The following is a 20,372-nucleotide window of genomic DNA, read 5'->3' on the forward strand; positions in this document are numbered from 1 at the left end:
CAGGGGTTGACATGGGCCATTTCAAAACAACATTAAGTAGATGCCATGGGGAAAAGAAAATGAGCCTTCCAACTCTGGGTGGGTGTCTCTTCTCTGCAGGAGCCTTCAGTGGTTCCCACTTTGCCTGCAGAATAAGGACATACTACTGAGAGTAGCATTCCAGGTCCCCTCGCCTCCGGTCATTGTTCCAGCCTCATTTCCCAGCGTGGTGCATCCTGTGATCTTGTCAGATAGCTACTCCCGTCTCTCCTGTATGTACCTGTGCCCCTATATGGACACCTTTGACTCAAGCCAGTGCCTCTCCACGGAAGAACTGACGGTCTCTGAGTACAAACTCGGCCCATCTTTAGAGGGTCAGAACAGTGCCTCCTCCCTTCACAGATGATTGCCTTCCCAGATTCCCCGCCTCCCCCACCTCAGTGGGAGTTAGGCTTCCCTTGAACCCTGCAGGAGTTACCTGCACTCCTAGATGGCATGCCTCACCTTGCTTTTATATGTGTTTATGCCCCAGCTCAGCCTAGGGACCGCTCAAAGGCAAGGTTTGTGTCTTGTTTATTTTTAAGGCCCTGTATTACCAAGTTCAACGCACAGCACATAATGGATGCCCAATAAATACTTGTAAAAGGAAAGTAGAGTGGAAGGGACAAGGAAGGAAGGAGAGAGGAATTTAAAATATTGTAAAATCCTCTGGGTACTTGAGGAATGCGGGATGTTCTTTAGGACGTGCCCCCTTCCCCCTTGGTTTTTGAGGGAACAGCTCCTGGCAGGCTGAGAGTCTTTAAGCAGTACAGAAAACAAGAGCTGTTGGTTCCGTCCTTTCTGGCTGTGTTTTTAGGCGGCTTGTCCACCTTGCAGGCGCCTTCTCTTGGCATTTATCTGTCCAGCAACTGGCTATTTCCATATAAGGAGTTGAGCAGCAGCTGCCCTTCTAGCCCTCTTGATTCTGACAGGTGACATGACCCAGGGCAGGGCTGCAGAGCAAGGAGTGAGTGGGGGCCCGCTGGCCAGGGCAAAGAACGCTCAGGGCTGCAGACAGAGCCCAAAAGTGGGCTTTGGGGACTTCCTCTGTCCTCTGTGCTGGGCGCAGTGGCAGACATGAGGGACCCCTATAAGGATCCTCATATCCCCAGGAGGGTAGTAATCACTACTCCTAAGGGTTGTTGTGAAGGTTTAACAAAGGAGAATTGCTTACAACATCTCTTTGAAAATTGCAGGGGGTTGTGTAGGTGGGAGTTAACATCCTCTGTGGGCACTGGGGAAAGAGACTAGGAGGAAAAATGGGACTTCCTGAAGGCTGCCTGGCTAAGCCTGGCTAGAAGAAGCATCTTTCTCCTGCAACCCAAAAAGTGGTTTTAGGACTTCCTGTCTTCTGGATTCTCTCTCTCTCTCTCTCTCTCTCTCTCTCTCTCTCTCTCTCATTGGGGTTAGTAAGAATGAGGGGAGGTATTTCTGTCAGAGAATTACCTGCCCCTCCTACAGGGGTTCTCTGCTAGCCTGGAGGTCTTTCTCGCTGGTGGCTGCCTGAGAATTAGTGGATGCTAGAGGACAGCAGGAGCTCTGAGATCACCTGGCCCAACCTCCCCATGTGACAGATGGGCGGGTGGACCCGGCTGTCGTCTACTGAGCACTATCTTGTGCCAGGCTCAGAGCTGGCTAACTTTACATTTAATCTGATAGTGGTGGGATTTGGGAACTTCTTTGTACTCTTCTTCTTGCTTGAATTTTTAAAAATAGTAAGCATGTTTCATTAAAAAGTAATATTTGTCTACAAGATATCAAGATCTAGGTGTTGTTATGGGGCGCCTGGGTGGCTCTGTCAGTTAAGCGTCTGACTTTGGCTCAGGTCATGATCTCATGGTTCATGGATTGGAGCCCCGAGTAGGGCTCTGTGCTGACAGCTCAGAGTCTGGAACCTGCTTTGGATTCTGTTCTCCCTCTCTCTCTGCCCCTCCCCCATGCATGCTCTGTCTCTGTCTCTCAAAAATGAATAAATGTTAAAAAATTTTTTTAAAAAGGCATCAAGATCTAGGTATTATTATTCCCATTTTCACGTATGGAAATGAAGGCCCAGAGTGGTTAGGGTACTTGCTTGAGGTAGATACTGGAATCCGGAGTTGAACCCAGCTCTGACCGGTTCCAGGTCTGACCTTCTGTAATACCCATCCCACCACTATTAAAGGAGATGGAGACCAGAGAGATGGGCTTTTCTTTTTTTTAATTACGCTTTCCCCTTTCTGCCTGCCTGACACTTCCTGGCACACCCCACCAGAAGGAGCAGGTTTTCTCTCATCTCTACATTCTTGCTACTCAAAGTTACAGCTCAGCATCACCTAGGAGCTTGTTAGAAATGCAGAATCCTGGGCCCCACTCCAGACCTACTGAATTGGAACCTGAATTTTAACAAGATCTCTAGTGATGTGTGTGCACACAGAAGTTCGAGAAACCCAGCTCTGCTTCAGACCTACCCCCCTCGTCCTTCCTGGTTCCAGCCTCATGGCTAAGCTTTACTGGCAGGTGAGGTAATGGAGAGAAAGGTCAGCCTCATCCTAAGGAGATCTAAGTTAGGAGATAACTCCCAATGCTTTTTCACTAGCCTTTAAAACTTGACTCCAGGCTTGGGGCGCCTGGGTGGCTCAGTCAGTTAGGCATCCGACTTCGGCTCAGGTCATGATCTCACAGTTCGTGGGTTCAAGCCCCGCGTCGGGCTCTGTGCTGACAGCTCAGAGCCTGGAGCCTGTTTCATATTCTGTGTCTCCCTCTTTCTCTGACCCTCCCCTGTTCATGCTCTCTCTCTGTCTCAAAAATAAATAAATGTTAAAAAAAAAAAAACTTCAGGCCCTAGCAAAATTGTAGGATGGGTTATAAAACAGGTGTGTAAGCCTTTGGAAATAGTTTGCATAGTTGGATGGCTAACATTTGGAACCCGCTATGTGTTCACTATAAGAAAAAGAATCATTCCAAATTGACCACATTTTCTTTCTATGAAAAGTAATTAAAAGTTTATTATAGAAAAGTGTGAAGACTCTGATGAGACAAGATGATGTGAAATGTTGAACTGATGAATTGATGGTAGCTGAATTGATTCAAGGACTGATAATTGATTGTATAGTGACTGGAGAGGTCTCTCTATCATCCAGTCTGGGGTGAAGTCTTTACACTGTTAGACTGCATTTGTGAGGAATGCAGAATCCTGGGCCCCACTCCAGACCTACTGAATTGGAACCTGAATTTTAACAAGATCTCCGGTGATATGTGTACACACGGAAGTTCGAGAAACCCAGCTCTGCTTCAAACCTACCCTCATCGTCCTTCTAGTCTCCAGCCTTCTCCTTGTCAAAATGGTTGTTAGTGACTTGGAAGATGTGAGGGGCTTTCCACTAGAATTTCTTATGGACATATTATAGCTATAGTTCATGGCAGATTGATTATTCTATAATCAGGCTCCATTAAGAAGTGTGTTAGGTCAGTTTATGGGGGCCTGGATGCAGGCTCCAGGACAGATGTATTGTCCCTCTATGAGCCAGACTAAGAAAATTTGAGCCTCACAGGCAGTGTGGACGAAAGGAAGGGCAATGCCAGAGGTCCAACCATGGGGCAGACAGTAAGGGGGCATTGTCTGCACAGAATTTAAAAACAATAACAGAACTGACTTTTAAAAACCTGACTAAAAGGTTCTGTTTTTATTATCACCATGCACCAGTAATTCTAAACAATGTCAAGGATAAAATACTCTTCCTTGGGAAAAAAGAAAAACTGTGTTTATCTAAGTTCTAAACAATTGCCGTGGCATAAACTTCGAACTGGCACATTTTAAAATCACCTAACCCTTAATAAACATTGTATTCTGCCTGGGAGCTAATCCGGGAGACTCTCAGTTGGCCCCTAACACATGTTCCCAAACACTACAGGTTTGTTGCAAGAACAATTTCTTAAGGTTCACAATTGCTTGAGCTTATGAAGGCCACAGCTCATGTCTCCAACCCCTATGCTATTATCTCTTCCTGAAGTTTAAGTGTATTAGAAATAAGCAGACCCCAGGGGTGCCTAGATGGCTCAGTTGGTTAAGCGTCTGACTTCAGCTCAGGTTATAATCTCATGGCTTATAGGTTCAAGTCCTACATCAGGCTCTGCGCTGACAGCTCAGAGCCGGGAGCCTGCTTTGGATTCTGTGTGTCTGCCCCCCGCCCCCACTTATGCTCGGTCTCTCTCTCTCTCTCTCTCAAAAATAAACATTAATTTTTTTTTATTTTAAAAAAGAAAGAAATAAGTGGAGCTCATAAAGATAAAGCAGAAGAACTTTTGTCATTCTAGGTGACCACCTGGAGTTTGTGGTCCTTTTTAAAATGTGAAACAGTGAAATGGTGCGAGAACTGCAATGCATAATATTTGGTAGGTGTAAATTCCAGTTTCAACACGAAAGATGTATACGAATGTGAATATATGTGTACAAATAAAAATATGAGGATATAATGCTTGAATGTTCTAAAAATATCAGTTTGGGTATAAAACGTTAGGGCAATCCAGTGCGGGTTTGTTCCCTGATGGACATCCCTAGGGCAGATAGGCATGGAGTTCCAAGTGACAAGTCACAAGTGGCAGCCTGCATGATCATACTTGCTTCTAACTCTCCCCTCTCCAGACCATTTCCCTTTCTTTCCTGCCTTGGGTTTGTATTCCTGGTCTGAGTCCTGATACCCCAGAGGCGAGAATCTGCTCCTCCTTCCCCATCCCAAACTAAGAGATGCTCTCAGACTTGGAGATGACTCATGGCTTAGCATACTGTTATAAGTGATGAAAAACTGAAAGCTCAAAATGATTTTGACCGTTTGGAATACCATAAAGGTGAAGACCCCACTTCAGGTTAAAAAATTCAATGTCATGAGGAAATTTGGGGGAATGTGGATAGGTTCACTGTCTTGGTCATGTTGATGGTTTCACAAGTATATGCACATGTCAGAGTCTACCAAATTAAAGATTCTGGATATGTATGTCAGTCATACTTCAAGCTATTTAAAAAAGGTAGCATCATATGGACAAATGGAGGGAAGCTCTGATTTGGCTGTGTGCCTTTGAGAAAACCTGGGACGTACCAGTGACTAGATTTTTAATTTTATCTCAAATAACTGAGTTTTTTGCAGGAAAGCATTTATAGCACCGCACCTGGATACCATACTCTGTTCTTGGCCCTGTAATTATAAAACTCTGTGACCCAGTATCCACCCTTGAGTGGCCAGGAGACAGGATTTGGAGCCTCACTGGGATCCAAATTACTTGGGTTCTTCAGCAATTCAGTCTCTGCTGAAGAACTTCACATTTCTGCCAGAGAATGCCATCTTGACTTGAGGCAGATAGGAGAAATTCATAGCTCCCCATTTCTAGGGGTTTGAAGATTCAACTAAATGGTCAGGGTCCTGCATGAGCCTATCTGCTCTGTTCTGCTGGAGCGCTCATGACAAATGACCTTCTCAAGCAGGGAATACCCTCTGTGGTATAGCTACGATGGGCTGCAGATTCTGTGCAAATATAGCATATTCTAAATATGCTAGTGTGATTCTACTCTTCCTCTCCCATTGGGAAAGCTTAAGGGATTGCATGGGAGTGAGGAAGACATTATTAGGGGGATAACTTTGAACCTGCTCTAAACTTATAACCACTAACCTTCCATGCCCATGAGTATTTCATGATTAGTAACAAGTTATAAGCAACATACCTCACAGCAGATGGGGACACAGCAGTGTGTTGAGTTGGCCACCCAGTGGCTGAAAACTGGACTCCAGGAAGCCCAGGACCTAGCTTACAGCAATAGCCTGAGCAGTGCCCTCAGTTTGGCTCTCTACCTCTCTCCATTTCTTGATGCCCTCCTGGGGCCACAGGGCCTGACCTTTGGTCTCCTTGAGCCCAGCGCCCTAGCATTGGTCACTGAATCTTGCTTGATTGCCCTGCTGCACCCACTTTCCTTCGGCTACATAGACCATAAACTCCAGTCTGAGTTCACATACCCATTTTTTCCCAGGGAGCTCAGCGTTTCTGCGCAGACTGCTGAGCTTGTTTTCATCATTTTTCGGCTTCAGTGGCCAGGGTTTCTTTTCTCCACATTGCAGAGATACTGAGATACTGCGCATCACGCCAGATTTCACTCACTCTTGGTATTAGGTTTCCATCATACTAGCCTGTGCTGTTTTCTGCCTGAAAGACGGCTCTAACCTGGGAGACACGAAGCTCTCTCTTGGGAACACTGGGGGGTGGGAAATACGGGGTAAGGAACCTCATCTGCCTATTCATCTCTCCCTCTCCCACTGAGTGGGCAGGCATGACCTTCCGTGTCACTTCCACTCTCTCTCTCTGAGTCAGGAGAATACAGCGGGTAACCTCCGTGACATCAGTAACCTTGTAATTGTTACTCTTGCAAAACACACGGAACTGTGACATACATCAGAATGCGCGGACCCCATTTTGCAAAAAATACATCATGTTTCACGTCCCATCATATTGTAGGTAGTTATGAGTTTTATTCTTCAAGGGAAAGGGGCATTGCCTTTCAAGAACAAGAGGGTCATGTCACACAGAGTGCTATGGTACCAGTGACCTGTGGCTTTTGGCGAGGGAACCATGAGGAATTTCCACCTACTCCTTTGGCCTGGAAGACTTCCTGGGCTCCTCAAGTGTCTGTTCCAGTGTGTTCCAGGAACACCCCATGGGGCCGCTATCATAGCTTTCTCATGCAGGTTATGTATTCCCAGTGCCTACCGCATATGGGTCTAAATCTACACTTGCGGAATTAAATTGAAAGGCTTATATGCAGCATGCAGTAGTGTCCCCACGTTGGGGTCCAATGTCCAGTGCAGTCCCTGTTTGCTGTGCCACCCCCGATCACTTGTTTCTCCCTTCATTCCCAGCCTTGTTAACTTTGTGTGCCATACCTGCTTCAAGAGGCAGGAGAAGCTTCATCGCTGTGGACAGTGCAAGTTCGCCCACTATTGTGACCGCACCTGCCAGAAGGATGCTTGGCTGAACCACAAGAACGAGTGTTCGGCCATCAAGAGATATGGGAAGGTGCCCAATGAGAACATCAGGTCAGAGCTGGGCCCCGGGGCTAGTGTTTGGGATTCCCAAGTGTCAGGTGGGGAAGGCGTTAGTGACAAGCATTCCCAGGCCCAAGGAAGCCAGGCTGAGTGCAGATCAGGGTAGAGCCTCAGAGAGACTGGATAGGGGCATCTCTGTGCACTCCCTTTAGGTGTGGGAGCCCATCTAGAACTGGGTGTCTGTGGCCATGGTTTTAGTCCACAACCCGTCTAGACTTGACTGCAGACCTGTTCTCAACGGCTCCCTAGTGTTTAACTTTAAAAAAAAAAATTTTTGATCTGCCAATGTTTAAAAAAATTGGAAAATTCCACATTAAAAAAGTTAGGATTTCTGGTTTCTCTTGAAAGAAAAAATTCTGAAGATTTGGCAAAATGAGCTAGAGCTCAACAGCAGCTGAGCTATTTAATTCCAGCAGAATTAAACACACAAAAAAGCAGAGCTTTTTTTTTAAAGGTTTTATTTAAATTCTAATTAGTTAACACACAGTGGAATATTATTTTCAGGTGTCCAGTATAGTGGTTCAACATTCCCATACATCACCCGGCACTCATCACAAGTGCGCCCCTTGATCCCATCACCTATTTCATGCACCCACCACTCTGGTAACCATCACTTTGTTCTCTGTGGTTATATAGCAGCATATCTGCAATAGTCAAATTACAGAAACAGCTCAAGTGTCCATCGACTGACGGATGGACAAGGAAGATGTGGTATATATACACAATGGAATATTACTCAGCCATCAAAAAGTGAAATCTTGCCATTTCCAATAAAATGGGTGGAGCTAGAGAGGATTATGCTAAGTGGAATAAGTCAGATTTCACTCATGTGGAATTTAAGAAACAAAACAAATGAACAAAGGGAAAAAACAGACAGGTAAACCAAGATAAAATGCAGAGCTTTTCAAGTAACCATAGACCACTAGTCCCTTGGCTTATGCACACAGCCCTCTGCACTCATTATACGCGAAAGACATTCACAACAGTTAGTGGCATCCCCAGGGCGGCTGCGGCCAGGAATCTCAGGGCCAACACCGCAAGATAGGGCTGCAGGTCAGTGCTTGGGAGGTGGTGTTGGAGAGCAGAGGAGAAGGGGAAGGGGAAGTTGGGACCATTTTCAGTGGGTAGGGTGGGAAGTTCAAATACAGAATGGAATCATCATATCCTAGTAATTTTTAGGAAACTACAAAATGAAATGGCTCAGTCAGCCTCCCCATCCCCGTAGTTCCACCTGTTGAAATCCTGCTTCTTTAAAAACATGTTCTTTTGCAATTTTATTTTGTTTTCATGTTTTAAAAATTTCAGCTTCATTGAGGTACAATTGGCATATAAGATCATAAGATATTTAAGGTGTACATAATGATGATTTGATGTGTGTATACAATGTGAAAGGACACCTCCCATCTAGTTAATTAACATACCTATCACCTGACATATTTATCCTTTTTTTCCCCAAGTGAGAACCTTTATGTTCTACTCTCTCAGCAGATTATAATTATACAGTACAGTGTTGTCAACTGTAGTCACTATGTTTTACATTAGATCCTCAGACCTTATTTATCTCCTAGCTGAAAGTTTGTGCTTTAACTAGCCTCTCCCTGTTTCCCCCACTACCCAGACCCTGGAAACCACTTTCCTCTGTTTCTATGAGTTTGACTTTTTTCTTTTCTTTTTTAAGATGCCATACATAACTGATACCATGCAGTTTTTGTCTGTGTCTGGTTTGTTTCACTTAGCATAATGCCCTCAAAGTCCATCCATGCTGTCTTAAATGGAAGGATTTCCTCCTTTCTCATGACTGAATAGTATTCCATTTTATACATATATATATACTGTATATATATTATATACACATGTATATTATATATATTTATATTATATAATCATATATTATATTTATATATTATATATACAGTATATATATGTGTATATATATATCTACACACACACACACACACACACACACACACACACACACACCACATTTTCTTTATCCATTCATCCATTGATGGACACTTAGGGACCATTTCCCTAATATTTGGAGGCAACAGACACCCTACTGGAGCCATATTTTCTCCAGTGCTGTCCTGAGCTCCATGTGGAGATACCTCAGTTCCCAGGCACCTGGGATTGCCAGCAGGGCATCTTGTCAGAAATAACTCTGTGACTCAAACGAGAGGAGAAACGGGCCTGTTATTTGCCAAGGAGGTCCCTCAGGGACAAGATCTGCCTTAGGCCCCCACCCCCTTGCAGGTGCTTGGCCAGCATGCATTCAAGGAGTAGCCGAGAGTTGCCAAAATGCCCCTCATTCATAGGCTTCATCTAGTGGGCATAGGCTACCAAATAGGTAACCCTCACTGTCCTCAAGATGAACTGCACCCTTCTGTCTCACACTCCATACCCTGTGCTCTCCAGGGCTCCCTCCTATCCCACCTTGCCTCCCCTCCTCCTTCAGAGCCCTCTGCCTCAGCCAGGCCAGCCCCCTCCCCTCCCTGCTTCCTGCATATGCCAAGCCTGTAGCTGCCTCCGAGCCTTTTCTTATACTGTTTCCCCACCCAGATTGTCTTTCCCACTTCTTTCTTTAATCACTAAGACTACAGATAAGTTCACACACATGTAGACATCTGTTACACCACTTTGTCTTCCAAATATTATATCAGGGGATATGTATTATCATCTTTTCCTGGCCCTTAGATAGGTCCAGGGAATTGCCCAAGGTCACACAGTAAGTGGAAATGGACTTGAACCCAGGTTGTTAGACTCCTTCTCTAGTGCTCATCTCAGTTAGCCATATTATCAGGAGAGACCCAGGCTGCCATACCTCAGTGTCCCCAGATGCCTTTTTCATGGTCTCATAGACCCCACATGACCTGGCTCCTGCCCACCTCTCCATCTTTATTTGCTCTCCACTCCCTACTCACTATGCTCCACCCACCTTGGACTTCCTGCTGTTTCTCCATCATTCCAAGCCCATTCCTTCTTCAAGGTCTATGTACTTACTGCTCCTTCCCATCTGCACAGAGCCAGCTCCTAGTCATTCCATTTTCAGCTTGAGTATCATCCTCAATATCACCTCCCCTAATCACCTTGGCATCCCTTCCCCCAGTCACCCTCTACTATGTTTTTATTCTACCCTAGTTTATTCTTTGCATTGCACTTAATGCTAGTTTAAATTATTATTTTTTAAACTAAGGTCTCCCCACTATAAAAGGGATAGTGAGGGATGGGCATTGAGGAGAGCACCTGTTGGGGTGAGCACTGGGTGTTGTATGGAAACCAATTTGACAGTAAATTTCATATTAAAAAAATTAATAAAAGAATAAAATAAAATAAAGGCTCCACGATAAAAAGAAATTCCATATATGTAGGTCAGCCCTGTGCCTGACATGCATTAGGCGCTCAGTAAGTGTTTGTTGAATGAATGACTGTGCTGGGGCATCCCTAACCCTGCCCCTCTCCACAGGCTGGCGGCCCGCATCATGTGGCGGGTGGAGAGAGAGGGCACTGGGCTCACAGAGGGCTGCTTGGTGGCTGTGGATGACCTGCAGAACCACGTGGAGCACTTCGGGGAGGAGGAGCAAAAGGAGCTGCGGGTGGACGTGGACACTTTCTTACAGTACTGGCCACCCCAGAGCCAGCAGTTCAGCATGCAGTACATCTCACACATCTTTGGCGTGGTATGATCCCCCATAAGGTGGCGGGGGTGGGAGGTGGCAGCTGGGATTGGTCAACCAAGAAGTATTCAGAAGCTACCAGGCTGGAGCGGGGGAGGGGAGGCCGAGAGAAGGACCAGAGGGGTCAGAGGCCCAAAGTGAAGAACTTTCATCCCATTTCTGTTGTTCTGGCCTTGCTTACCAGAAAGTCATTCCCACCCTATCAGAAGCAGGCATCCCACACACAAACTGTTGGTTATCCCTGCATGGTAGATTTGGATAGGAATTGACCTTCTTATTTATCTGTGCTTTCTACTTTCTCTTGTTTATACTGAGAGCAAAGACCCAATCACCATCCCTTGTTGCCCAAGTCACTCTGGAAATGAGATCCTTCCTTTTCCCAGGTATGGTAGGCAGGATAATAGAGAGCCTGGAGTTGTGTGTTATGGACATTAGGGAGACAAGAGGAAGGACTTTTGGAGAGAGCTGCCTTGGAGCAGCAAAACCAGAGCTCTTGTAGCCATAAGAGGCCAATGCATGGGGGTAGGAGCTTCATGGATCAGCAGGTTCAGGCCTTGGGTTCTGGGGGTAGATGTCTTCCAACTGGCGGGTCTTCCTTCTGTGGTGCTGATGAGTGGGCTAAGGGGGGAGGTTACTGTAATAACAACAATAGCATGATCATACTCTACATCTCCTGTCCTCACCATGTGCCAGAACTTCTGTGATAGAGCGCTCTAGAGAAACAGAACCAATAGCGCACGCGCACGTGCGTGCGTGCGTGCGTGTGTGTGGAGAGAGAGGGAGGGAGGGAGGCAGGGAGGGAGGAAGAAGAGATTTGTTTTAATGAATTGGCTCTTGTGATAGTGGAGACTTAGTAAATACAAAACCTGCTGGTAAGCTGGCAGGCAGAGGGCCCGAGAAGAGTTGCAGTTCAAGTCCAAAGGCAGTCTGCTAGCAGAATCCTTTCTTGTTTGGGGGAGGTCAGTCTTTGTTCAGTTATAGACTTCAAAAAGGAAAAGAACCATATCATCTTGTCAATAGATGCAGAAAAAGTATTTGACAAAATACAGCATCCTTTCTTAATAAAAACCCTCAAAGATGGGGCGCCTGGGTGGCGCAGTCGGTTAAGCGTCCGACTTCAGCCAGGTCACGATCTCGCGGTCCGTGAGTTCGAGCCCCGCGTCAGGCTCTGGGCTGATGGCTCAGAGCCTGGAGCCTGTTTCCGATTCTGTGTCTCCCTCTCTCTCTGCCCCTCCCCCATTCATGCTCTGCCTCTCTCTGTCCCAAAAATAAATAAACGTTGAAAAAAAAAAAAAAATTTAAAAAAAAAAAAATAAAAACCCTCAAAGAAATTGGGATAGGAGTAACATACCTTAACCTCATAAAAGCCATATATGAAAAGCCCACAACTCAAATCATCCTCAATGGGGAAAACTGAGAGCTTTGCCCCTGAGATCAGACAGGGATGTCCACTCTCACCACTGTTGTTTAACATAGTGTTGGAAGTCCTAGCCTCAACAATCAGACAACAAAGTGAAATAAAAGGCATCCAGATTGGCAAAGAAGAAGTCAAACTTTCACTTTTTGCAGATGACATGATACTCTACATGTAAAACCTGAAAGACTCCACCAAAAACTGCTAGAATTGATGCATGAATTGAGCAAAGTTGCAGGATACAAAATCACTGTACAGAAATCGGTTGCATTTCTATACATCAATAATGAAGCAACAGAAAGAGAAATCAAGAAATCGATCCCATTTACAATTGCACTGAGAACCATAAAATACCTAGGAATAAACCTAACCAAAGATGTAAAAGATCTGTCTGCTGAAAACTATAGAAAACTTATGAAGGAAATTGAAGAAGATACAAAGAAATGGAAAAACATTCCGTGCTCATGGATTGGAAGAATAAATATTGTTAAAATGTCAATACTACCCAAAGCAGTCTACACATTCAATGCAATCCCAATCAAAATTGCACTGGCATTCTTCTCAAAGCTAGAACAAACAATCCTAAAATTTGTATGGAACCACAAAAGGCCCTGAATAGCCAAAGTAATGTTGAAAAAAAAACCCACAAAACTCAAAGCATGGGGCATCACAATCCTGGACTTTAGCCTCTATTAGAAAGCTGTAATCATCAAGACAGTATGGTATTGGCATAAAAACAGATATTACAGACCAATGGAATAGAATAGAGAACCCAGAACTGGACCCAAATATACGGCCAACTAATCTTTGACAAAGCAGGAAAGAATATCCAATGGAAAAACGTCTCTTTAGCTAATGGCGCTGAGAGAACTGGACAGCAACATGCAGAAGAATGAAACTGGACCACTTTCTTACACCATTCACAAAAATAAACTCAAAATGGATGAAAGACCTAAATGTGAGACAGGAAACCATCTCCTCCTAGAGGAGAAAACAAACAACAACTTCTTTGACCTCAGCCACAGCAACTTCTTCCTCGACACGTCTCCAAAGGCAAGGGGAATAAAAGCAAAAATGAACTATTGGGACCTCATCCAGACAAAAACTTCTGCACAGTGAAGGAACCAATCAACAAAACTAAAAGGGAACCGACAGAATGGGAGAAGATATTTGCACATGACATATTGGATAAAGGGTTAGTATCCAAATTCTATAATGAGCTTACTAAACTCAACACACGAAAAACAAATAATCCAGTGAAGAAATGGGCAGAAGACATGAATAGACACTTTTCCAAAGAAGACATCCAGATGGCCAGCAGACACATGAAAATATGCTCAACATCACTCATCATCAGGGAAATACTTCACACCAGTCAGAGTGGCTAAAATTAACAACTCAAGAAACAACAGGTGCTGGTGAGATTGTGGAGAAACAGGAACCCTCTTGCACTGTTGGTGGGAATGCAAACTGGTGCAGCCACTCTGAAAAACAGTGTAGAGGTACCTCAAAAAATTAAAAATAGATCTACCCTATGACCCAGCAACAGCACTACTAGGAATTTATCCAAAGGATACAGGAGTGCTGTTTCATAGGGGCACATGCACCCCAATGTTTATAGCAGCACTTTCAACAATAGCCAAATCATGGAAAGAGCCCAAATGTCCATCAACTTATGAATGGATAAAGAAGATGTGGTTTTGGGGCACCTGGGTGGTTCAGTCGGTTAAGTGTCCAACCTTGGCTCAGGTCATGATCTCATGGTTCGTGAGTTCGAGCCCCATGTCGGGCTCTGGGCTGACAGCTCGGAGCCTGGAGCCCGCTTCAGATTCTGTGTCTCCCTTTGTCTGCCCCTCCGCTGCTTGCACTCTGTCTCTCACATTGTCTCAAAAATAAATAAACATTAAAAAATATTTTTTAAACAGCTGTGGTTTATATATACAATGGAATACTACTTGGCAATGAGAAAGAATGAAATCTGGCCATTTGCAGCAATGTGGATGGAACTGGAGGGTATTATGCTAAGTGAAATAAGTCAGAGAAAGACAGATACCGTATGTTTTTACTCATATGTGGAACTTGAGAAACTTAATAGAAGACTATGGGGGAAGGGAAGGGGAAAAATAGTTTTAAACAGAGAGGGAGGTAAACCCATGAGAGACTCTGAAATACAGAAACAAACTGAGGATTGATGGGGCAGTTGGGGGAGAGGGTAAAATGGGTGATGGGCACTGAGGAGGGCACTTGTTGGGATGAGCACTGGGTGTTGTATGTAAACAATGAATCATGGGAATCTACCCCTGAAACCAAGAGCACACTGTATACAATGTATGTTAGCTAACTTGACAATAAACTGTATTTTTTAAAAATGTAAAAAAAAAATACGGGCTTCAGCTGATGGCATGAGGCCCACCTATACATTATGCAGGCTAGTTTGCTTCACTCAGAGTCTACTGATTGATTGATTGATTGATTTAAACTTTTTAACGTTTATTTATTTTGGGGAGAGAAAGAGAGAGAAAGAGAGAGAGCTAGCAGGGGAGGGGCAGAGAGAGATGAGACACAGAATCCAAAGCAGGCTCCAGGCTCTGAACTGTCAGCACAGAGTCTGATATGGGGCTCAAACTCACAAGCTGTGAGATCATGACCTGAGACGAAGTTGGACACTTAACTGACTGAGCCACCCAGACACCCCTAGTCTACCGATTTAAATGTTATATACAGAATACTGTTTAACTAAATATCTGGGCACTACAGCCCAGATTAACCATAAAATTAACCATCATAACTTTCCATATATTTATTTTATGCAATCTTTAAATACAAGATGAAATCATTGCTTTTAGCACTCCAATTTTATAGAATAGGAAGCCTAGGCCTGGAGAGGCTATGTTATCTCCAAAGCCCACATAGTGATAATGGGCTGGTATCCAAGAAAGGAGTAGAAGCAGTCTGGCAGGTGATTCTAGATTTTTTACTCTTAGCAGTTATGCTCTATAGCCTTGGGGTGAATGGGTGTCACAGACCGATCCTGGGTATCCCTAAAGTGGTCCAGGGACTAGAGTCACAGGACCACATAATCACCAAAGTGCAGAGCTGAAAGAACTCTTAGAGATCATCTAGTCCAACCTACAGATGGGAAAACTGAGGCTCAGGGAAGAAGGAAATTTGCCCGAGGTAACAGCTTGTTAGTGGTACTGACAGGCTTGACTTCATGTATTTGCTGAATGACTGGCGAGATTGAATGGAGAAAGGGACATTCCTGCAATATCTATGACACATAGCCACGTGAGTGCATGCATGCATATGCATGAGCACAGTGTAGCACATGTTTACATACGTATTTATGCAGACAGCAGACGTTTGTGTGCAGTGGTTAATGTATTCTAGGTTGTATTTATTCTTATGCATTTTTTCGGAAAAGGTATTTGGAATTTGTTTCTATAAAGAATAAGTGATTTGGGGGGAAAGGAAATCAATAGAGTGCCACATAAGTAGTAACCAACTTGATTTGTCTTGCATTCAAAGATATATGTTAAGTGTTACACTCAACAGATTTTAAAATTGTGAACAGGAGTAAAAAATATCCATCCACCAGACCCAAAACAATCAAAAAGAGGTGTCAATTTTATGAGCAGCTATAGGAGTTGAGGGTGGGTAGGCAAAGGAAGCAGGGGAGGCACACAGCCCTCTGTATCTACACACACACACACACACACACACACACACACACACACACACACATGCGCATGTGCATGCACACACATACACAGAGTAAGGCAGAGCAGGTCACGGAGAAAAACCAAAATAGATACTGGGGAAAACTCATGTGAGACCCAGAAACAGGAAAAGAGGGAGACTTCTCAGAACCAACGTTTCCATCTTTGGCCTTTTTAGAATACAGCTACCAAAAGCTTCCAAGGTGGCTTTGTTTTTTGTCAAGTACAGTACTCTCCCAGGGTGCTCACCTTGAGGGTCCTTTGGAGTCATCTAGAGAACAAGAGATTAATTGTTTTGTTGCAGACTCTCTAAGCATCTCCAGGATTAGACTGAGTCCTCTATTTTCTTGAACTTTGAACAGACAAGATGGTGTTCTGTCCTTGGTCTATGTCTGTTAATCGACTCTTTTATCTTTTCCTCTGAGTAGATTAGCTGCAATGGCTTCACACTCAGTGACCAGAGAGGCCTGCAGGCAGTGGGTGTGGGCATCTTCCCCAACCTGGGCTTGGTGAACCATGACTGTTGGCCCAACTGCACCGTTATATTTAACAATGGCAAGTGAGTATGTCTTTAACTGGGGATGGTATCATGGGGATGTGGACCCTATTGTGTTTTCTCTACTTGACCTAAACCAAACTGTGGAACCTGAACTAGCATGGATTTTGACTGGGCAGCAAATAGAAATTTTGTTCTAGGGGCACTTGGCTGGCTCAATTGGATGAGCAAGCGACTCTTGATCTTGGGGTCATTAGTTCAAGACCCACATTGGGTATAAAGATAACAAAAAAAAATTTTTTTTAAATAAAAAACATTTCATTCTAGAATAATTGTGGATAAGAGAAAGGTAATGAGAAAGCAAAGGATTCCACATGGGTAATAACTGAGTCTTTGCATGTTTCTTGAAGCTGCCTAGATGTGTTAGGTAATTTATTTATTTTGAGAGGGAGAGAGAGAGAGAGAGAGAGAGAGAGAGAGAGAGAGAGAGAGAATCCCAAGTAGACTCCATGCTGTCAGCATGGATGTGGGGCTCTGTCCCACGAACCATGAAATCATGACCTGAGCTGAAATATAGAGTCAGATACTTAGCTGACTGAGCCATCCAGGTGCTCCAAACCTCTACTGTTTTAAAGCTCAAAGCCTGGGATTATCTATCAGGCAGTCATTGCAGAACAACATCAACTGAGAAGGTGCTTGGCAGAAGCATATATTAGTCAAGGTCCCAGCAGAAATCAGAAGGTACACTCAGTGTTTACCCAAAGATAATTTAATAACAGGAAAATTTACAGAAGTAGGGGTAAAGTTTAAGAAACTAACAAGGAATGGTGAGGTGTGCAGGGTCTAGCAATAGTATGAAATCCTTACCACCTCCAGACCTGGAGGGGCAGGTGGAGGAAGTACTGTTCCTGCATCTGGTGAGAGCTGTAGCATGGGAGAGTTCCGTTTCTCTACTCCCCACCCAGTGGCTTGGCTGTACTGGTAGAGAAAACTGGCACTGCTGGAACCATGGCCAGGCAGAGAGGGAGCCAGGAGAATTAAATACCCCAGCCTCCCTCTCCTCCCATCTTCTGATCCCCTCCCACTGGCCAAACTCCAACCAGAAGCCAGAGAGCAAAGGACTCTGGGTGATGAGGCTCCCAGAGGTCATCCCCCCTCACCCCCAACTCCCAAGGCACAGATCAGGGGACAGAAGGATAAAGAATGGATCTTGGGATGGGCATAAATGGAGAAGTCAGCAAACAGAATGAGAGCCTGGCTGTCCATGACTCAGGGCTGGGGGAATTTGGAGGACGAGGCCTAAGCAATATTACATATTTTGCTCTTAGAGATGAGACAAGATTTTATGACAGGTGTAAGTCAACTCTGAGCCATCAACAATGAGCTGCTTTGCCCCCAAACTTCCTGGAAACCAGAGACAATGGTTTCTGGTTCTCAGTCAAGAATCAAGCCTAAACCCCAATATAGCAAGGACTCTGCTTTCTCTTTTCCTTCCTATTTCTGGAAACAAAGGCCTGCATGACACCAGGCTCTAAGCAAGTGAGAAAGTTACTCAAGACAGAGAAGTTTATTTGGGACCCAGATCATTTTTCTCCGGAATTTGCATTTCCCTTGCTAAGCCTCTTGGGGTCATTGACGTGGACCTCATAGAATACTCCTCAGAGGGGCTGTTGTCCCAGGTTAGCCTGCTTGGCTGAGGATCAAATTCAGCCATGTATGGGGCTGGTCTTTTGGGACACCACTCCCCTAAGCAGTGTTGACCCAGGGCTCCCCTCGTCACTACACGTAACAGCTGTAGGAGCCCAGGAACCCTTTCTTCAGACCAAATCTGATGTCTGCTCTGGCTTCTTTGCATCCACTAATTTTGAGCAGCCATATTTACCTGGCTTCTTGGCTGTTGTGCAAAAGAAGGTGATTTTGCAGTCATAGTCTAGCTGCCTGCCATAGTGGAAAGAACCCAATTCTAACCCAATGGAATTTTACATACTACCTATGTGACCGAACCAACCTCCATTTGCAGTTCACACAGTCCCCAAGATAGACATCAAAGAGGCCACGATGCTGGTGAGTGAGATAACAGCACCCATACAGGGTTTAGCACCTATTATTAAATGCACTGTCTCATGGTAGTCCCATTACCAGGTTGCAGTTGAGGACGGTGAGCCCAGGAAAGGGAAATAACTTGTCCAGAGCTGAGGACCTTTGAACCCAGAACTTCTCATTCTAAATCCAGTGCACTTTCCACTATAGCAGTCTGCTTCTTGTCAAGTGAGCCCCCACTGGAAGGGGCTGGGATAAAGTGGTGGTGATGGCCAAAGCTTTCATTGCCTAAGCTGGAATGCTGTGCTCCCTTGCTAGCTGTACTGGACCAGCCAATGGTAATGATTTCCATTCGGGTGTCTGTTTTGTCTTTCAGTCATGAGGCAGTGAAATCCATGTTTCACACCCAGATGAGGTGGGTCAGTCCTTGCAAGCATCCCTGCCCCTCTGACCCATCTCCCTCACTTGCCTGGTTTGCTGGGGCCGCCCCCTCCCGAGACTCCGAAGCTGCTCTCTGGCTGTAATATCCTTCCACAGCCCAGAGTCTGGTCTTTGCTGAATGCTATATTTTAAATGCATATATATTAATCGTTTTGTTCCTCACCCACCCACTCCCCACCGTGCCTTTGCTTCTTTTCTTTCCTGTCTTTCACTCCTTGCTTCTCTCACTACCCCAATCCCAAAGCATGCCAGTCCCTTCTAGTCCACATCACCTTAGCAAAACCCACGCTGTCCGTTGAAGTCCTGCTTATATAACATGAGGATGCTGATATTACTGACGTACTAAAGGGACTGTGTTTATGTATAACCCTCAATTTCTCACCCAGACTGTCTTCTGAAAATAGCACCCGTAGCTGCAATCTTTTTGATAAATATTTATTTACGCTATTTGTTCAATGTTTCTGGCCAACTATGAATTAGTGGTTTAGGTAAGATTTTGCTTTGACTTTTCTTAGTGACAAATAAATGGCCCCAGGTGGATCTATTTCTCAGGCTGGGTTTGAAAGTACTTGAAATGCTCTTTAGATTAAGAACAAAACTCTGCATGGGAGTTTGGGCTCTGGGAAGGCAGGGGTAGGAGTGGTTGCTGCATTGGAGTATGCGTTGGTCTGCATTACATGTGACTTTGGATGATTCCCGTCATCCCTTGGGCGTTTGGTCCCACATCTGTAAAGCAAAGGTCAAGATGAGCACATCTCTAGGGACCTTCCTAGTTTTAAGTCTCTGGGGCTCTGCACTGCATTTCTAATCTCTTCAAGAAATAAATACGTTAAATAAGTTATAAATACGTTAAATACGTTAAATATGTGTGCCTCAATTAGCTGAACTCCAGAATTGCAGGCATTAAAGATGGAAAAGGGAGAATGGACTGATGATTGCTATTCATCCCCTGACCCCGAATCCCAAGTAAGGTGAAATGGGGCATGCATATTTTCATATTTAAGGGACACTAAGTTCATTTGGTTTTGAAAATTCTCTACATAATTGAGCTAATTTGAGATACTCTGAGACCTTGCAAGAACTGACTGAGCCGTGATAGGAAGAAAGGCTGTTGGGAATCCTCACTCAGTTGGCATTGAATCACTGTTGAATGGGAATATGTCACAATGGAGCCGTGTGGGGTTGGTGGGGGCAGAATTACTTACCTTACCAGGGCCAGATGCCAGAGATCCACACTCAACACTGGCCCAGAAGTTGTTCCCATGGAACGATTTAGAACATTGGCAGAGCTCTGAAGTCAAAGGCTTTGGTGCATTTCTTTCCCTGTGCATGGCAGACCTGGGAGGCAGACTGAGGACACTCTACGGAGAGGATTATATTGAGGTGACGTGTGAATGGCACTCGATTTTTCGTCTTGACTGTTGCCAAAGTGCTGTGGGACCTCATGGGGGGAGTTCCTTCCCCTCTCTGGGTGGCGGTGCCCTCCCTTGTGAAATGGGGACGTTG

General features: G+C 44.8%; 1 protein-coding gene across 2 annotated transcripts in view; it reads left to right on the plus strand.

Annotated features, from left to right (window-relative positions):
* Positions 1-20,372, plus strand: part of SMYD1 (SET and MYND domain containing 1) — a 39,936-nt gene that overhangs the window by 7,572 nt on the left and 11,992 nt on the right. The window contains exons 2-5 of one of the 2 annotated variants that reach the window (XM_003984235.5): positions 6,897-7,073; positions 10,546-10,759; positions 16,318-16,448; positions 18,802-18,840. In XM_003984235.5, the coding sequence (XP_003984284.1) occupies positions 6,897-7,073; positions 10,546-10,759; positions 16,318-16,448; positions 18,802-18,840 (561 nt within the window). The remainder of the gene's footprint in view (positions 1-6,896; positions 7,074-10,545; positions 10,760-16,317; positions 16,449-18,801; positions 18,841-20,372) is intronic. The other variant, XM_045054535.1, reaches the window with a different exon arrangement.

This window comes from Felis catus, chromosome A3 (assembly GCF_018350175.1).
Source record: "Felis catus isolate Fca126 chromosome A3, F.catus_Fca126_mat1.0, whole genome shotgun sequence".
Classification (NCBI taxonomy): domain Eukaryota; kingdom Metazoa; phylum Chordata; class Mammalia; order Carnivora; family Felidae; genus Felis; species Felis catus.